This window comes from Mastomys coucha, unplaced genomic scaffold, assembly GCF_008632895.1.
Source record: "Mastomys coucha isolate ucsf_1 unplaced genomic scaffold, UCSF_Mcou_1 pScaffold5, whole genome shotgun sequence".
Classification (NCBI taxonomy): Eukaryota; Metazoa; Chordata; class Mammalia; order Rodentia; family Muridae; genus Mastomys; species Mastomys coucha.
Genome location: NW_022196911.1, coordinates 1,533,966 through 1,552,715, shown reverse-complemented (window position 1 = coordinate 1,552,715; position 18,750 = coordinate 1,533,966). Strand labels below are relative to the sequence as shown.

General features: G+C 40.0%; 1 protein-coding gene across 4 annotated transcripts in view; it reads right to left on the bottom strand.

Moving 5' to 3' along the window:
- Positions 1-18,750, bottom strand: part of Esr1 (estrogen receptor 1) — a 381,713-nt gene that overhangs the window by 218,123 nt on the left and 144,840 nt on the right. For all 4 annotated transcript variants that reach the window (XM_031354125.1, XM_031354128.1, XM_031354126.1 and 1 more), the window contains exon 3: positions 16,824-17,014. In XM_031354125.1, coding sequence (XP_031209985.1) covers positions 16,824-17,014 — 191 coding nt within the window. The remainder of the gene's footprint in view (positions 1-16,823; positions 17,015-18,750) is intronic.

The window sequence follows — 18,750 nt, the reverse complement described above, 5'->3', positions numbered from 1 at the left end:
ACCCAGAAAACAAATTGCACACTTAAAAATGAGTATGGATCTAAACAGAGAATTGTCGATAGAAAAAGAAGTAAAAGTGGCTATGAAGTAACACAAAAATACTCATCACCCTTAGAAATTAGAGAAATACAGATTAAAACAACCTTGAGATGTAATATTATCCTCGTCAGAAAGGCTAAAATCAACAAATCAGCCAAAGACACATGCTACAAGAGGTGATGGGAAAAGGGAATCCTTGTTCATTGTCACAAACTGGTTGCAGCCTCTCTGGAAGGTAGTACATGCAACCCTCAAAAACCTAAACATGAGTCTACCGTGTGATCTAGTTAGACTACTCTCTGACATATGCCCGTACTCCATATCCATAGGACTCCATAGCCAGAGGCCCCTTAGCCTATTCCACAGGTACCAACGCAGCCTTGCTCCTCTTCACTCCATTCACAATAACTAGGAAATCAAAACAACCTAAACTTTTTCCAGCTGATGAATGGATAACAAAGATGTGATACATAAATGATATAGAAAACTATTCAGCTCTAAAGAAGAAAATGAATCTTGCAGGTAAGTGGTTGAAAATAGAAAATATTGTACTGTGTGCTAGCACAGATGCAGAAAGACAAACACCACCTGTTCTTGTTTGCCTTCAGTTCTCACCATCAAGCTCCAGATCACAGTTGGTTCTCTCCTTTACTATCGAATTCAGATTGCCAGGTTTGGCCACAGCCTGTCTACCTACTGAGCCATCCTCTAATGTATCATAATTGAAATGTTTTAAGCACCAGCTTCAGGGTTCTTTTTAGGTTTCCTGACTTGACACCCCAGAAATATCTTTAGCATATCATTAATCCTATGTCTCCTGGAAATTTGATATGACTTCTGTCCCCTAAGCACTGTATCCCTCCTTCAGAAATGCCAAGTTTTTTTTCTGCAAGAAGATCTGACCACACACCACTTTCGTATCCCGTGACCCCTTGGATCCCCCATGGTCCATCAGTTTTCTGTATCTCACCTTGTTTATCTCAGTGATCCGCCCCCCCACCCCACCCCACCCCCCGCTGCAACATACTTCACCAGAGGAGGCAAGGCAAACACAAGAGCAAGGAAACTCGCTAGTAGAATTGCTATTACCATTATTATTTTTAAAGATCTCCTTTGAAAAGGTCTTATACTAAAAGATGTTTAACAAAGCCTGCATGGCCTCAGAAACTGCACTTAACTTAAGTGGAAGAGGCCTAGCACTGTGAGACTCATGTAGAAAATTGAGTATCTAACAGAAAGTCACAAAGACGATGCCAAAACTTGCATTACTGCAACAAAATACTTTATTTCTGCTTTTAGACAAAAAAAAAAAAAAAAAAAAAAAAAAAAGCAGGCCATCTTAAAGGCACATTTTTAAAGAAGGTACTTTTTTATATCTCTAGGTATCCTAGAGTGACCAGGAGTCACCAATGCTGAGCTCAGATTCCATGAAGCTTCAGGTGTAACCCCAGAAGATCAGCTGAGGGAGAACTGACCCAAGAGAACCTTGAATATAACTAGATTTATTTTCAGTAGAGAAGGAGGAGGAGGAGGAGGAGGAGGAGGAGGAGGAACAGGAGGAGGAGGAACAGGAGGAGGAGGAGGAGGAGGAAGAGGAGGAGGAGGAGGAGGAGGAAGAGGAGGAAGCAAATAGGAAGAGGAGAATGAGCAGGAAGAGAAAGCTACAAAGGATTGTCTTTGCATCACCTGGTCTGTTAAAGTTCATGTAGATAGCTCTTTGCTTTCCACATTTTCAGATACTCAAGATAACTTTCACACTCTTTGACCAACTGCTTTTAGAACAAAAGTTATATTATTTCCAAATGAAGAAGTGAAGGTGGAAGGAGTCACGGAGTTTATTCATAAGCTGCTTTGGTAACACTGATATGTGAAGTCAGAGCAAAGGATGAGGAAGGGCGGTGAGGATCATTCACTGTCTCTGGGCCAAAGAACACATATATCTACTTCATGCACACCTTCTGACATGCGCAGACCTCAGGGCAAGCCACACTGATAACACACTGATAACAGCCCAGCAGCATTGCCGAAAACTGGCTCTTCCTTCCCAATTGAGAATTCACAGTCAGAATCAATATCACAGTTTGGGAAATTGACTAAAATGACGCATGGTTGGCCAGTACTGTAGCTCTAGCTACTGAGACTCCTGGTGGGTTTATTAACACAAAGTCCTTCGTCTCCTCCACTAGGATTTCTCAGTATCCCAGAGTAAGAATAGTCTCCTGGAGCCGTCTACATAATACAATACATATAATACTAATACTCAATACAGCTCCACATTGACTCACAACTAATGAAATGAAAGTTGCATTTGAGTGCAGCCTTATCATCTTGCAAACAAGGTAAGAAACTTATAAAGTAAAGAATGGAGACTTGTGGGATACAAGGTGAGAAAAGAGCACTCAGTGGGCTGGTGTTAAATCGCCTGATCAGCTGCAGATCACATCTAGAAGCGATGTTTTATTGTGTGAGGAATGGATGCTTATGGAAAAGATAACAAGGCTGACAAATAAAAATCAAAGGTTATCCATGTTCCTGTAATCCATAGGTAGTTGCTACTTAGATGTTAAAGGACACATTTCCAAATATCACACATACTTTAGATAAGTAGGTAGGTAGGTGTAGAGGGATACATGATGAGTACATGCATAGATGGTAGATAGATAGATAGATAGATAGATAGATAGATAGATAGACAGACAAAGAGATAGCTAATAGATGATAGGTGGATGGATGATAGATGATAGAGATGATAGAGAGAGATAGAAAGATAGAGAGATATATGAGAGTTACAGATAGATGGATTACAGATAGATATAGATTAACAGATAGATGAGATGGGAGATAGATAAATACATATAGATTAATAGATGAGATAGGAGATAGACAGATAGATGTACAGATAGAAATGTACATATATATGAATATATAAAATAAATATACCATATATGCACTAGTATATACACATACACATAAAAGAAATTGGTTTATAAAAATATTTGATACAAATCCTTTCTCTGACATTCTGTTCAGAAAAAGTAGCCACCCATGCAGCATTTCATCAGCAATTGCTGTCTTGTAGAGCCCTTGACAGCAATTTTATTTCTCAGAAAAAATGGAGTTCAAATCAAGACAGGTGACTATGGTGTCATGATTTGATTTGACAAAGAGATATAGGAGTTAAAGCAGGAAAAAAGAGAAGGGCCACCTTGTCACCAGAGATTTCCTAGCATCCATATCACTGTCTCAGCTCCTCCCATGGACTTACAGTCAGGAGGCACACAATCAATATCAAGCAAAGGAGCCTATTGACAGGGTCTAGATTCACATGTTCTTCTAACTCATATGTGTACAGCATTTGATTAAAAGTGCCTGCCATAAGGAAAGTATTTCCTTATGGTTGAAACATAGGAAGAAAGAAGAGGAACCTTGCAAACAATCTGTAATACAATTGATGAGAACTTATTAATTTTCTACCTTCTCGGAAACCAGTTATTACCGCCATGATTTTATGAATTAAATGAAGTATCTGTCTACATTTCCCATCTTCTGATGGCTCAGGTTGCATGGAAGCATAATGTCAACTCTTAGAAATAAAGTCTCTAGCAAATGGTCAACACTCTACTGGGGATGGAGAGATGGTTCAGGAGTTAAGAGGATGTACTATTCATGTAGAGAATCTAGGTTTGCATCCCAGCACCCACACTGAGTGGCTCACAATCATTCCAGTTCCAAAAGATCCAATGCCTTTTGGTAGCCTTTGTGGGCACCTGCACTCACATGCACACAATTAGACACACATAGAGATACCCAGACACACACACAGACACAAACATACACACACCCAGGCATACACACAGACACACAAACACACATATACCAAGACACACAAACACACACATGGACACACACATGCACACAGACACATACATATACACACACACAGACATACACCCATACACACAAACACACACACATACACACAAACACACATACACATAGACCAAGACACACACAGAAAAACACCAAGACACACACAGAAAAACAAACACACAGACACACACATAGTCACACCAACACACACACGTAATTTTAAGATGAACACCCCCCATAAATAACTAAGGAAAAGATCAATAATATCATAAACATAAAAGTCACAGACTTTTTAAGTTATAACCACCCAAACAACTCTTAACTTGGAACTAACTGCTTTTCTCTATATTATAATAAAACATGGTACTTTTATTTCCACCATCGCTACATTATTACTACAGTGGAAGGAGTATCTTAATATTTTATTAATGTTATTCCCATGTTAAGCTTTAAAACTAAGTTGAAATAGCATATCGTACACACAGCCCAGAAAGACAGCACAAGCCAAATTCTGGATTTGTCATAAGAGACTTATTGCTCATATCAATGAGAGAGTGGTACAGCCAGAGTGTGTTAGAATCTATGTAACAAGTAGTTTTAAAGCATGCAGAGTTCTATCTTACTATTAATGTTGTACTGCTACACAGACCATGCAGCACTAGGCAAATAATGACTAAAAACAAATTCCAGGATATTAACAATGAACAGGAATTAGCTTTGGGCAGATGCTAGTCAACACATTATTTCTTCCATAGTGTTGTCTAGTTTACTCTAGAGCAGTGTTCTCACCCAACTCTGAACGCCTAACCTTTCCATAAGAGTCTCTTCTCCATCCCTAAGGCCATGGGGAGGGGGCGTCTCTTCTAGGGCTGAGTTTAAATCTTGTGTGATTTATCACAGTCTTCTATCGGTGACCAGCTGAATCCTTCATTAGGTGGCACATATTGTATCCTTAAATTTCTCCTGGTGCTGCTATGAAATGCCAGACAATAAATATCTGTTGCATTAAGGCAACAGGAAAATATAAATTCCTTAACTCAACAAGTTAGTCCTCTCTGGGAAAGAGGCTTTGAGGAGCATAAGCAGGAAAGTGCTCCTGGGTATAAATGCTAAGAAGGAAGAAGGAAGGAGAGTGAGGAATTGGAACGGAGACAGTGGGGGGGTGCAGCAGATCTACGGCAGCTCAGAGAGCATAAACAGTGTTGCAGGGGCTAGAAATCATAAGAAACCCATCTCCACAGTGATTTTATTGCACATACAGCACTAGGTAATAAGAACATCCAAACATAATTATTTTCAAATGTATTCCCTCATTGCTACTTCCATGGTGTCAAAGGAACAAATAATTATAAATTCAGATCACCTTATGAACTATAATTTATCTTCCATGAAATATAAGGAGAATATTTTGTGCATTGCTTAGTGAAATACCATAGAGAGGGCTAGCCACATTTAAAATGATTACATTTACATTTGAACCACACAGATCATATTTATAAACGTAACCCAGTCACTCACCCACACATTCTTAAATAATTGAATTCCATTCAATCTCGTACATTCTTTACCTCCTAGTACATGATTTGAAACTGCCGAGTGCATCAGATAAGGATAATGCGCATTTGGATAAAATTTAAAACCCATTTACTCCTTCTCAAAGCAAATGGAGAAAATGAGTGCCTATTACGGGAGAGGTTGTAATTTAATAATTAAATTGTGTTTCTTGTTCCTTGTTTCTTAGCAAATGAAGACTAAAATCTTTTTATTTTACCTAGGGGAAGGTGGACATGTCGGAGAAAGAGTAATCAATCCTTCCTTCCCTGAATGTCTTCCTTTGGGCCATGGACAGCTTCTGCTTTGAATGAATCGGAGCTGCTCGCTAACCCACACGTGCTGCAGGCTTAACATGAAAGAAAAAAAGAAGTTCTACAGCCTAGACTGCAGATTTATGAAATAGATTGTTCTTGTGTATGACATTTTTTTCCCCCACAAAAACATCCAGGCAAGTAACATTTTTTTCTGCGTGTTTGGTGCAGCGATAGCATAGTATATGGCCCAAAAATGATCCTCCTATTCTTCAAAATATACTTCCCTCTGAATGAGTGGGTGTCTAAGAACAAGCCTTTCATTTTTTTAAGGAGAGAAAGGGGTCAACAGTCGTTTTCTACAAAGAACAGAGAATTTAGGGAGGAGTACGGCTCTAGACCATCACTGTAAGGCTCATAAGGACAATGTAGCCAATAATTTTGAGGGCTAGTTAGTACCCTTTGAATATGTGCCCATTAAAGGCTGTCTATAATTTCTGTGGAAAATTATTGCCATTCATAAATGGGGCTTTTTAATGGATTGTTGATGAGCTTAACCACTATACATGGGCACAGGCTACTACTTTAGTGGAAATAGTCAGTGCCATGACCAGAAGAGAACCACTTAGTAGGGAAATTGAAATTTTAATTTCAATCAGATGAACAAAAAAAACTGAAGAAGAATACTCCAAGTGGTAGCATAAAAAAAGAAAAGAAAAGAAAACCCACCAGCGATTAAAACCATTTGAAACCTTTGATTACCCTTCGAAGGCATTTGTTGCCATGGTTTTTAAAGGCTCCTGAAAGCCTCAGCTATGTCCACAAAAGCTGCCAAGAAGCAGGAATCTATACTGATTTCATTTGTCAGAGGCATTTTATCTTAATTATCTCTAAGATAAAGATTACTTAGCCAAAAGAAAGAAAGAAAGGAAGGAAGGAAGGAAGAAAGAGAGAGAGAGAAAGGAAGGAAAGAAGGAAGGAAGGAAGGAAGGAAGGAAGGAAGGAAGGAAGGAAGGAAGGAAGGAAGGAAGGAAGGAAGGAAAAACTGGACTGGAAGCAATGTCATTTCACAGGTAGAAGGGGTGTGACTCTTCTCTTCCTACAGGCTTCTCTAGATCCATAGACAGACCCAGATGGATATGCACGAGTCTAAGCTAATCTAGCTAACTATCAGAGTAGAGAGCTAGAAGCGTTAAAATCAATAAGGTAGTAATGTGTGGTATCACGTGTTTGTCATCCCAGCTCTTGGGAGGTGGAGGAAGGAGGACCATGATCATTAAAAGGCTGCCTACAACAAACCACTGATAAGATCAGTCCTGAGAATTCTTCTACAGAAGAAGGTGTTCAGGCCATGACTTTCATGCTGTATCTTTCTTTCTCTCTAAGGAGAATTAAGAGCCAAAGGTCTAGCAAATTTATCAGTGCCTGAGGCTAATACCTATCTTTGAGGAAGGTTCATCGTAAGGTTTTTCCCTTGAAAGTTACATAACAGTTCCTCTGTGTGCAAATTTACGCTCTCTGCCTTTGGTCTACATAGTCTTGTTCCTTTATGGCACAGTATGCATGTTGTCACAAGATGCACAATTAAGTCAGAATTCTGACAAGTCAAGGATTAAGCAAGCTCTGAGCCTCAAGAGGGGCCAATGAACTCCCACAATCTCACCCACCTTCAGAAACCACCAGAGTCTTAGTCCCTTCATCAGCATCATTTAAATGCTCATACTGGTTCCGGCACTTCACTCTTTGAACAGCTTAATGTGTTGGTATCAGGATAGTCTTTTTTTTTTAACCTTAACATTCTAAAGTGCACCACATGGTCCTGTTAACTAACTCATGATTCTCTTTTCCAGCAGGTTCCTGTGAACATACTTCTGGTAATGAAGATAATATTTTTAACAAAGTTTCAGAAATCTCTTTTAACATGTTATTCTGAAGATCAGAAGGAAGATTTTGGAGTTTCTGCTAAGATTTGGGTAAGTGTCTCTGACAGGCACACATGGAAAAGGTTTGGCCTGCAGCTCATGGCACTACTGAGAGGTGTTGGAGCACTTACAAATTAGAGGCTAGTGGGAAATCTTCCAGTCACTCACCTAGGGTGTGCTTTTGAGGCAGCAGATACATGACACAAGCCTGTTCTTTCTCTCTGTCCCAGCCATGAGTTGATAGGTCTCCTCCACCATGTACGCTCCTGCCATAATTTGCTGCTTTCTATATCCCCAGAAGCGATATATCCAGCTGACCCCACACTGAAATCTCTAAAACTGGAAGCCAAGACAAACCCTTCCTCTCTTTAAGTCTACAATCTCGATAGTCTCTGAACACTGGCAGGCAGCTGCTTGACCGTTACTTTTTCATCATTTAAAGCACACCAGCTTCACAACAAAGCCATTCTTCTCAGCCACTTCCTTTAACATTAACTGAGAAAATTACTCCAGTCCCCATCCCTGGACTAGAGCAGAGTGTCAGATCTATTTTGTGGCTGCTAAATATCTCTGTGTACCAAGCTATCATCTATCTCCAACTTGGCCTGTCTAGCATTGAACTTCCTTTGTGTGTCAGTTAACTGGCCTGGCTCTTAATGTTCCTTGTTCATTCATTCCCCTTTGAATATCATTGACTCTTTCCACTATTATAAAATATATTTATTCACTTTAATACAATATACATTAATTAGGCCTTTCATTCTACTTCCTTCTGTTCCATTTTACAAACACCACATATCTTTGAACACTTGAGTGAGCTTACTGCCACCCTATTTGTCTCGATGTTTCCATTTTGTCCCAGTCTCTGCCCTTTTACATCTCTCATGCATGCTGCTGGCAGTCTATACTTTATCAGAGACTATTGTACCTTATTGATACCTTATGGTGAAACTGATAGCTTTCTGTTACCTAAACCAACCCAAGTGGATCGTAACCCTTTATCTGTGCTTTCATCTGTTCATTGAGACAAAATTTTAATTTGGTACCAACCTCTGAGCAGCTCACAGCCAGAATGAGAAAAATGGATGTACACAAATGTATGCAACCCAATAAAACCTCTTGTGGAGGTGCCAGAAGAGAGAGAACTTATGAACCAGTGTGTAATTGTTTATGATAGTCTCGTTAGTCTAAGAACCCTCACTAACTGGCCCATCTTGAGACCCATCCCATGGGTAATCCTTGACACTATCAATGATACTTGGTTATGCTTGCAGATAGGAGCTTAGCATAACTGTCCTCTGAAAGGCTCCACCTAACAGCTGACTGAAACAGATGCATAGATCCACAGTCAAACGTTGGACAGAGCTTGGGAAGTCTTATGGAAGGACTGGGGAACCTGGAGAAAATAAGAAATCCACAGAAAGACCAACAAAGTCAACTCACTATGAATCCTTGGTGCTCTCAGAGAGTGAACCATCAACAAAAGATCAGACACAGCTGGATCTAGATTCCCTGTACATATATGCTGATATGCAGCTAGGTTTTCATGCAGGTCCCCTAACAACTGGAGCAGGGTTGTCCATATGTCTGCTGCCTGTCTGTGGAATCCATTCCCCTAACTGGGCTGCCTTGTCTGGCCTCAGTGGGATAGAATGAAGCTAGACCTGAAGAGACTTTACATACTGGGGGCAGGGGGATAACCAGGGAGCACTTCCATATTCTCAGAGGAGAAGGGGATGAAGATGGGGAAAAGGAATGTGTAAGAGGGGCCACAGGGGTACCGATCAGGGTGTAAAGTAAATAAATTAATTAACTAATGGGAAAAAAGACTAGGCAGAAATTCTGACCAATAAACTGATGAGCAATCTAGCCTGTGTCATACACATACAATTAAGTACACATACAATTGAGTACAGATGGCAACTATAGAACACCTCAAAACAAAAGCTAGAACAAGATATGCATAGGAGACTCCTCACACTGTTGTCTAAGGATTACTCTTTGAGCAGTAGCCCTCATTAAGGAATTTCATACAAAGGATTGACAAGATTAGTGATTTTTCTTTGAGAGTATTAATGGAAAGACAGTGTGCAGAATAGCTCACAGAAAAAGAAAAGCAAAACAAACAAATGGTGTAGGAGAGACAGACAGACTGACATGCTGTGATTATCTTGGGCGAAGGAGTCAAGTCTGAATAATGGGGATTGGGTGGGTATATGTTTAAACAATGAACTCAAGAGAAATATCCAAGATTTCTGTTGGAAACCTTAGAGACAAGGGCTATCTGAGACAGTAGTGAAGGAATGGGTGTGCCTCCTAACCAGCAGCTGCTAGTGGCATAAAGAATCCCAGAGTAACTGACAGGTCAGGATAAGGCCGGGGTCAACTTGGGAGATATTTACCTAATCACAAAACTCTGGGCTTTGAGTATAGAATTGGTTTCTTACGTCTGCAATAATAAAGCACCACAAACGAGTGCCTTAAAATTACACAAATACATTGTCTCCTGGGGATACAATATAAAATTCTGAAATAAAGGTGTGGGCAGAGCCAAGCTTGCTCTGTGTGCCTTTGCCTGCCTCTGGTGTTGGCCAATGAGCTCTTTTTGTTCTTTGCTTTGTAGATATATCGCTCCAATCTCTTTCTACTGTCGTACGTGGCTGTCTCCACAACCCCCTCTTCTCACAAGGGTATCAGGGATATCAAGTTAAAAGCTCAGCTATGCTTCAGAATTACTTCATTGATAAATTATTGTTTTACATAACCTTATTTTCCAGATGTATGATGTATTCTGGGGTATGAGATGTTAGGGTATCTGCAGCTTCTTTGTGATGTGTCCCCACAAAGGGGATATTGGATGTGAACAAAATCCTGGAAAACTTGGGAGAAGAAAGAAAGAAGGGGAGGCAGAAGCAGATATGAGGATAGGACCTGCTTACAGATCTAAAAATGGAAGAAGTGGGCCAAAAGCAATAAGCTAAGCCCTAGGCTGTCCCTGGCTGGCTTACTCAACTTCTCTATCTATCCTTTTTCACACACCTAGAAGTCTGTTCCAAAATCTTCTTAATTTTCGTTTTATGTGGATAAATGTTTTGCCGACACATACATACGTTCACCACATGTCCTACATGGTGCCTGCATGGTGTCTGCAGAAGCCAGAAGAGGGCCTCGTGTCCCCTAGACCTAGAGTTAACTGACAGTTGTGAGCCGCCATATCAATGCTGTGAGCTGAACCTATGTCCTCTGCAAGAACATAAAAGTGCTCTTAATCACTGAACCACTTCTCCAACCCCTGTGCCAAAATTTTTCCTGCTTGTGAGAAATGTTTAGTTCCTTTCAAAACCTATCACATATAACACTTTCACTAACACCTTCCTGCTAAGCTAACCCAAGTGGAATGGCCAGCCTATAATCCCAGCACACGGAAGACAGAGACAGGAAATCCACAAGAGAATCTGGCTAGCTGGAGTAGCCAAAACAGAGTTCCAGCTTCAGTAAGAGAACCTGACTCACAAAACAATGTGAAGAGTCACACACACACACACACACACACACACACACACACACGCATGAATGCATACGTATTCATGTGTACAGACACACATGAATATATTCATGCACACCCCATACATATACAAAGGAGGGAGCTGGTCAAGAAAATAGTTGGGTGATACAGACAAAGAAACTGAGAGAACAACATCCACTCTGGTCCTGAAGAATCATTGTTGTGTTGAAGACAGAAAAAAAAGAAAACAGAAGAGACCAATGTAGCTGAATTACAGTGAATAGGAAGACATTAGCGGGAGTTGAAATAGGAATAATTAAATCATATAAAATGTTTTTAAAGTCTCTCTCTTTTTCCCGTGTGTGTGTGTGTGTGTGTGTGTGTGTGTGTGTGTGTGTGTGTGTTTAACATAAATGTAGATATCCACAGAGGCCAGAAGAGGGTGTTAGGCCCCTCAAAGCTGGAATTACAGGTAGTTGTGAACTGCCTCTGAGAACCAAACTGTCTCTTCTGAAAGAGCAGTAAGCACTCTTGATCACTGAACCATCTCTTTAGCCCCAATAAAGGAAGTTTTAATCTAAGGACATTGAGAATTTTAAGCTCAAAAAAATCATATGATTTAATTAATCAGAAAGATCTCACTTGCTGCTACATGGGAGCCAGACTAGAGAGGGTCACGAGTGGAAATGTTGATAACAAAGATTTAATATTTGCTGGGAGTGGACAGGATTTCAGACATATCTCTAAAGAGATATCAGAAATAAAATAATCCTGTAAAGAAATGGGTGCCTCTCCACTTCTAATGTCCCTCCTAACCTTCACATGGATGCATACAGCAACTCAGAGAGAGAAAACTAATTTGAATAGGAGTGTGAGCACAGCCCCTCTTGAGTGGACAGATGTGAGTCCCCAAGATTAAAGAAACAGATGTCTACAAGTACACAGGGCCTGTAGTAAGTGAGCCTGAAGTCCTTAAACTATTTATTTATTTTTACGTGCATTGGTGTTTTGTCTGCATGTAGGTCTGTGTGAGGGTGTCAGATGCTCTTGAACTGGAGTCTACAAACAGTTGTTAACTGCTATGGGAGTGCTGGGAATTGAACCAGAGTCTTCTGGAAGAGCAACCAGTGCTCTTAACCACTGAGCCATCTCTCCAGCCCCAACTCTAAAGTTCTTGAGAAAAGTAAATGTTTCCCCAGCACAGCTGTTGCAGGAGCTATCCAGGGTGCTGGATACTTTGATTCCCTCTCTACATTGTCCTCCTTGGATTTAGGGTTCCCATTGTATGAACCTTAACCAGACATCATCTTGAAACCATGTCTCCCTTCTCCCAGATATCTTGTAAGCTAACACATGCCTTCATCATGTGTGTCTGATTCAATAAAGAGTGACTTCTGCACACAACTCTTAAGAGTGTGAAGTGATTGTATCGTTCGGTGGTGTATAGATAGGTCTCCACCATGCCCGGTTGCCTTCTGGGATTACAATGAAAGAGGATCGGTGGCCTTATAAAGTCCTTTCTCCCTTCAAAAGAAACCCAAGAGAATACCTAGTAGCTAAAGCTATAATCTGGTCTGGTTACTCAGTCTACAGTCACTGTGTAAAGACACAATTCAAAGCCTGCAAGGATTTATAAAGACAATATTCAGTTTCATCCCTCTAACTTAAATTGGATCCTTTATTTTGCTTTAAAAAATGCATTTAACTGAAACCATTACTCAATTCCTTAAGTAATCAAGTTTGTGCACTAAGTAAGGGATGAAAATGTGTATGCTTTCAAGTCAAACACTTTGCCTCTTCAACCAAAACACTTAGAGAGAGAGAGAGAATAATCTGATGTATACTCCTTTCTAGCTCTCTTCTTAAGTGACAAGGAAAGTAGGCAGAGCCTCCACATCTTCAGGACTTTCCACCCACGAGTCAGACCCTTCACTGTCCTTAAATGTGTTTGAGGGTCACTATGATTTATAAACAGCCAAGGGAGTTCAGGAAAACTTTTTGTTCCCAGGTATCAAGACTCAGATAAGAAAACAGGACTGGAAACCTTTTTGCACTTGCCTAGTATATTCTTTTGTGGAGTTGAAAACAGAGAAAGTATATAGAAACACTATCAAGATGGAAAAGAAGTGAAGCATTGCTCCTTGACACAGTCTCAGATTAAACACACAGCCTTGGGAACATCATTATTTAAAATGATGGTAAGTTAACATTGTCAACTGTTATTTTGGAAACCCCTGTAGTGTCTCTGGGTATCAATCACATGTTCACCAGATGACTAAACACCCACCCTTGCCTCCCTCCACTTCGCTCTCCAGACTTAATTTGAATCAGTAAAACTTCTCGGAGAGGCTTACTCACTGTTCCAGGGACTGAGTGAAGTTTAGATTCCTGATACTCTGCACCCACCCCTACCTTCACATCTGTCACAGTGCAGTGTAATTGCTGGTTTGTTTATTCATTTCTGACTCTATTTCATAAGCTCAGTGCAAATAGGCACCAGTTCTTTCCCTCTCTTCACATCTCCAGATCTACATACTGTGTGTGCTTTGCCTAGAAAGAGTGCCCAATAAATACATGTCCTTAATAAATGCGGAGACCTTAACTATTATTAGTTTTCCCAGTATCTCTAAAACTCAGCCTTTTTTTCTAGGCTTCTTTCAGAATTCTGTTCTCAATAGTTATCCTGTCTCAGAAACCTTACACATGACCACACCACAATGAATAAGAAGTTTCTGAAACAAGGTAAAAATTGTTCTTTCATATGGTAAAATTGTACTGGAATCATATTTAGTCTCTAATATAAAACATAGATAATAGGTATATATTGTGACTCTCAAAAAAGAAGTGAAATTTTAAAAATATATTTGAACTTGAGATAATGCCATACTAATAAAATGTTTATTATTTAAACTTATATTTTCTTCACTGTTTTGGCAAGTATATTTTTCTTTCTCTTTTATTGTTTTTTGCTCTGATGGTCTTGAGATGTAAAATCAATACTAGGTTTTGAGGGACATTATTTAGCGTGCTTGCAATACAAATGTATACAAATATAATGTGAATACAATGTTGCTACTGTTTCTTTCAATCACAATAACTTCAAGTTCACAGCAACATTTTTTTTCAGTTTCCCTCACTTGCTTTCTTCATCTTTGCCCAGATAGCACTCTGCCCATAGGTACCTACTTGCCCATTGCACCATGAAAACAAGTTGCCTCTACTTTTCCAAATGAACTCAAAACATTTTTGAGATTGTTAAATGTGTTTCTCACATTTTTAACTTCCCCTCAAAACATCCAGACAAATACAGACAAGTGACTATAAAACATGAAAAACCAAAAGTTTGGGTTTAAAAAACGTCTGTCTTAAAAAACCTTTCATAAATAATGACAGTTAGATTATAGATATGCAAATAAGAATTAAATCATGGATCACAATAAAGCCAGAGGCCAGATCTGGTCAGTTACCTATAGTTTTAGTTATTTGGGTATGTAGCCACTCCCACTTATTTGCATATTGTCCACCATGCCCATGTCCATGCCCACTTATTTGCGTATCATCCCACATCACTATTCCTCATTATTCCCACTTTTCTGCCTATAGTACTAGATCCAAATGATTGCAGCAAAGGCAGTATGGCCATGCAAGAGCTAAAATGATTGCTATTTTGACCCTTTAGGTAAAAAACTTTCTGACCATTGCTCTAAATAATCTTTGTTGATGAGAAAACCCAGTCCCACTAAATGACTTATCCAATTGCATAGCTGAACATATCCACTAATCATATCTTTTGTGTGTGTGTATGTGTGTTTACATGGTGGGGAAACATGTGTGTGGAAGTCTAAAGCTGACAGAAAGTGCCGTCATCAACCAATTTTCAATTTATTTCTTTAATGAGGTGGGAATCTTCTGTTGAAAGCAGAGTGTATCAATTATAATTGTTCTATGTATCCAGCTTGGGCTGGGTATCACCCTTGGGGCTGGGATTATAGGTAGAGGCTGCACCAGCCTGGCTTTTTACACGGATTCTAGGAATCCAAACTCTAACCTTCACACTTGTGTGTCAAGTGCTTTATTCATGGAGCAATTTCCCTAGAATCCAAATTCCTGCTTTTAAAGGGCTACATTTTCTTCATTTATTTGTGTGTGTGTGTGTGTGTGTGTGTGTGTGTGTGTGTGTGTGTGTGTGTGTGGTGTATAAGCATATGATTGGTGAAAATAATACTTTAAATTGTATGAAATCAAATAGATAAATTCACAAATTAAGATGTTTGCCAAAAGCCTGATAAAGTTTATACTAACCTAAAGCCAGATTTAAATTTTATTTTTCTGAATTAAAATAATATCAGGTAATAAAATTAATAGTTCATGGGTGATACACTCAAACAGAGGGAAAAATACAAAGAGTTGCTATAGAGAATATCATTAATTTTTTTAGGAACACAGACAAAAGAGTCCAAGTCTCACAGCAGAATTCTAAAAGATGTTGAAAGCAATAAGTGTCAAGAAAAATGCTTTTAAAATGGACCACATTGACCTCACAGGCTACTCTATTAAGATATGAACAGCTTTTTAAAATGTTCTTCCAGATGTGGAGGAAAGATAAATAGTGTGCACCATCCCCCGGTCGTTAGCCCATATCAGAGCAGTGAAGAGCCAAGGCGGAAAGTTCCTGAGAATCTCTTCTTGGGTCAGTATCTATTAATGTGGCAGGTTGTGGTTTTCAACAAGTTCCTTAAGTCGGCGTTTCTGCAGAAGGCTCTGCAGCAGAAGTATCCTTCATAGCTCTACATTACGCTTTATTTAAGCTCTAAAGGTAAAGAAGAGAGAAGAAAGAACACTACCCCACTGCTAGGAAAAATAAGAATTCAAGAAGTCAAAAGTCACATCGGAGCTCTGTCCCTGTCAAGAGGGCATTGGTACATACACCTTAGGGTATAAAAATGGCTGACATTTTCCAGTGGAACTCTGTATAATGTGACAGCACTGGCCTTTCTAAAGGAGCAACAGCATGTATTTGGTGTCTTGTCAGGAAAGCTGCACTTATAAACTATACACAAAAAGGGACCAAGGGAGGCAGGAGAATGAGATGGTACAGTTGGTTCTTTATAACTACACAGTACTGATGGTGTGTCCCTCATAAGGAACCAGACATTGAGTCTGTTCATGTTAGCAAAAGGTCATGTCATCCATTGAGTCAAGAAAGAGATGGAAGGCAGGAAAAAGAACAATTTGAATCAAAGTCAGTGTGGAGTAAAGATCAGAACAGAAAATGTACCCGGACAAGGTCAAGGTAAAGAGATGACTATGTGCAGACAGTAACACACAACATCACATAAGCTTAGTTGCAAAAAAATAGGAATGTATGCCTGCCATGCCTGCATCAAGCCAGAGACATTTCTCTGTACACTAGAGATCCAGGTACCAATTCTTCTAGTGGAGCTGCTCAAAGCTGTCTGTACCTTGCCAGGAGGAAGCATTAATTCTTAGCCACAGCTTCCCTGGCATCACCATTTCTCCTGGGAGACTGTCTTTTCCAAGTTTCCACCAAGGAGAACAGAGAGGCTTACTAGATATTGGTGTTTTGTGCAAATAGCTCTGTACAAAGACCTTGTCTCCCTTTCTGTTCTCTGTTGTTCTTAGGGGCGTAAACAGAGCAGGTTTTAGACAACACGCTATTACCTTGAATGCTTCTCTTAAAGAAAGCCTTGCAGCCTTCGCAGGACCAGACCCCATAATGGTAGCCAGAGGCATAGTCATTGCACACAGCACAGTAGCGAGTCTCCTTGGCAGACTCCATGATCATATTTCCTTTCTCGTTGCTGCTGGATAGTCTCTCTCGGCCATTCTGGCGTCGATTGTCAGAATTGGACCTGGGGGTGGGATGGGAGAGAAACAGCGAATCCATTAGCGTTTGAGAAGCAAGCCTTCCTTCCCCCCTACCCACCCACCTCAAGAGTGTGAGACCTGGGGGATGTAGGAGATCCACTCTATTCTGACATTTTGAAATAATGATTCATAATACACACTGATCTTCCATTGTCTCTTTCTGACACATGCAGCAAAAGGTGTCTGCCTGTTATATTAACCTTGAAGGAAAATTGATTTTTTACAAACTTGTCTAAGAAATAGACTGCATACCCCAGAACAGATTATCCATAAAACAACAAAATGTTAGCAGGTTTCTAACAAACTTCGTTTTTTCAGAGATTCATAATTAATTCAGAACCAAGAGAAAGAATTCTCATTCCCATTCTACACGATAGGAAGGGTCTTCAGGAAAGAGAAACAAAGCCTACAGCAGCTGGCGGATTCAGAACACAGACAAAATGATGACCCATGGAGACTACACATAAGAAACAATAACGATTCAAACCCTTCCGTTATTGTTATGGGGTAATCCTGGGTCATCGTTTTTTACAACTTGACACTGCAATTTGAAGATGTTTCAGCATCTTCAGATGTCCCACCATTCAAGCATGTGGAACGGGAAGAGCCTCGGAACACAGATGGTTATCCCAACATTTAAAGCCTTCGAGGAAGGAGCAAATCCCAGGAATGAAACTCATTGTGCATAGGAAGAAAGCTGAGCTCTAGAGGAACCAAGAAATTGGGGGAGTAAAAAGCTTTAGGAACACTTTACAAAAGGAGTTTGCTTTCAATATGTCAAATGGGACAGAGAAATCCATCAAGAGAACTGCTCGTGTGAATCTGGGCTTGAACAAAGGACTTTCAGGGGAGGAGTGGAGGCACCCACCCCTACCAAAACTTCATGGTCAGGGAATGGGTGGGGTGGGGTGGGGATGAAGGGAGGCCATTCTTTGTCAACTTCTATGAAGATTGGAGGAGAGAAATAAAAGAGTAGCTAAAATGAAATCTAAGAAGATTCTCAAGTAGGTCTTTGGAAGGAAAGAGATAGGCAAAGACCCCATGCAGGCTGAAAATGCTCAGACAAATAAAGATGAATTAAAAGAATCAGATATGCATAGCCAAAGCCCAGCATAGTGTCTGGTATGAAGTTTTCATTCACTAATATAGAGACTTTATTAATTGCGTGAAAAGTTCATACAATATATATTTTTATTGGATATTCTATTAATTTACATTTCAAATGTTATCCCCTTTCCCAGTTTCCCCTCTGGAGACCCCCTATCCTATCCTCCCTCCTCCTTCTTCTATGAGGGTGCTCACCCACCCATTCCCCCTCCCTGCCCTGGCATTCCTCTACACTGGGGCATTGAGCCTTCACATATTTTACAATATATTGTATTTTTATGTGTCTGTGTGTGGTCCATAGATGTGCAGGTACACTTAGAGGGCAGAAGGCATTGGGTTCTCTGAGGGTAGAGCTACAGGTAGATTTTAGCTTTCTGGTGCAGATGCTGGGTTCTCTGAAAGACCAGTCAGTGCCTTTAACCACTGAGCATCTCTCCAGCTCCCCAGGCAATGTGTTCTGATCACATTCACTCACCATCTACCATCTCTTCCCAGAGCATACCAAGGCCACCTTTCCTACCTACCTAACTTGTATACTTCTTTCTATTAAACCTATCAAATTCAAGTTTGTACTAGTCATCAACTCTTGGATGGGTGGTCATCCTTCTAAATG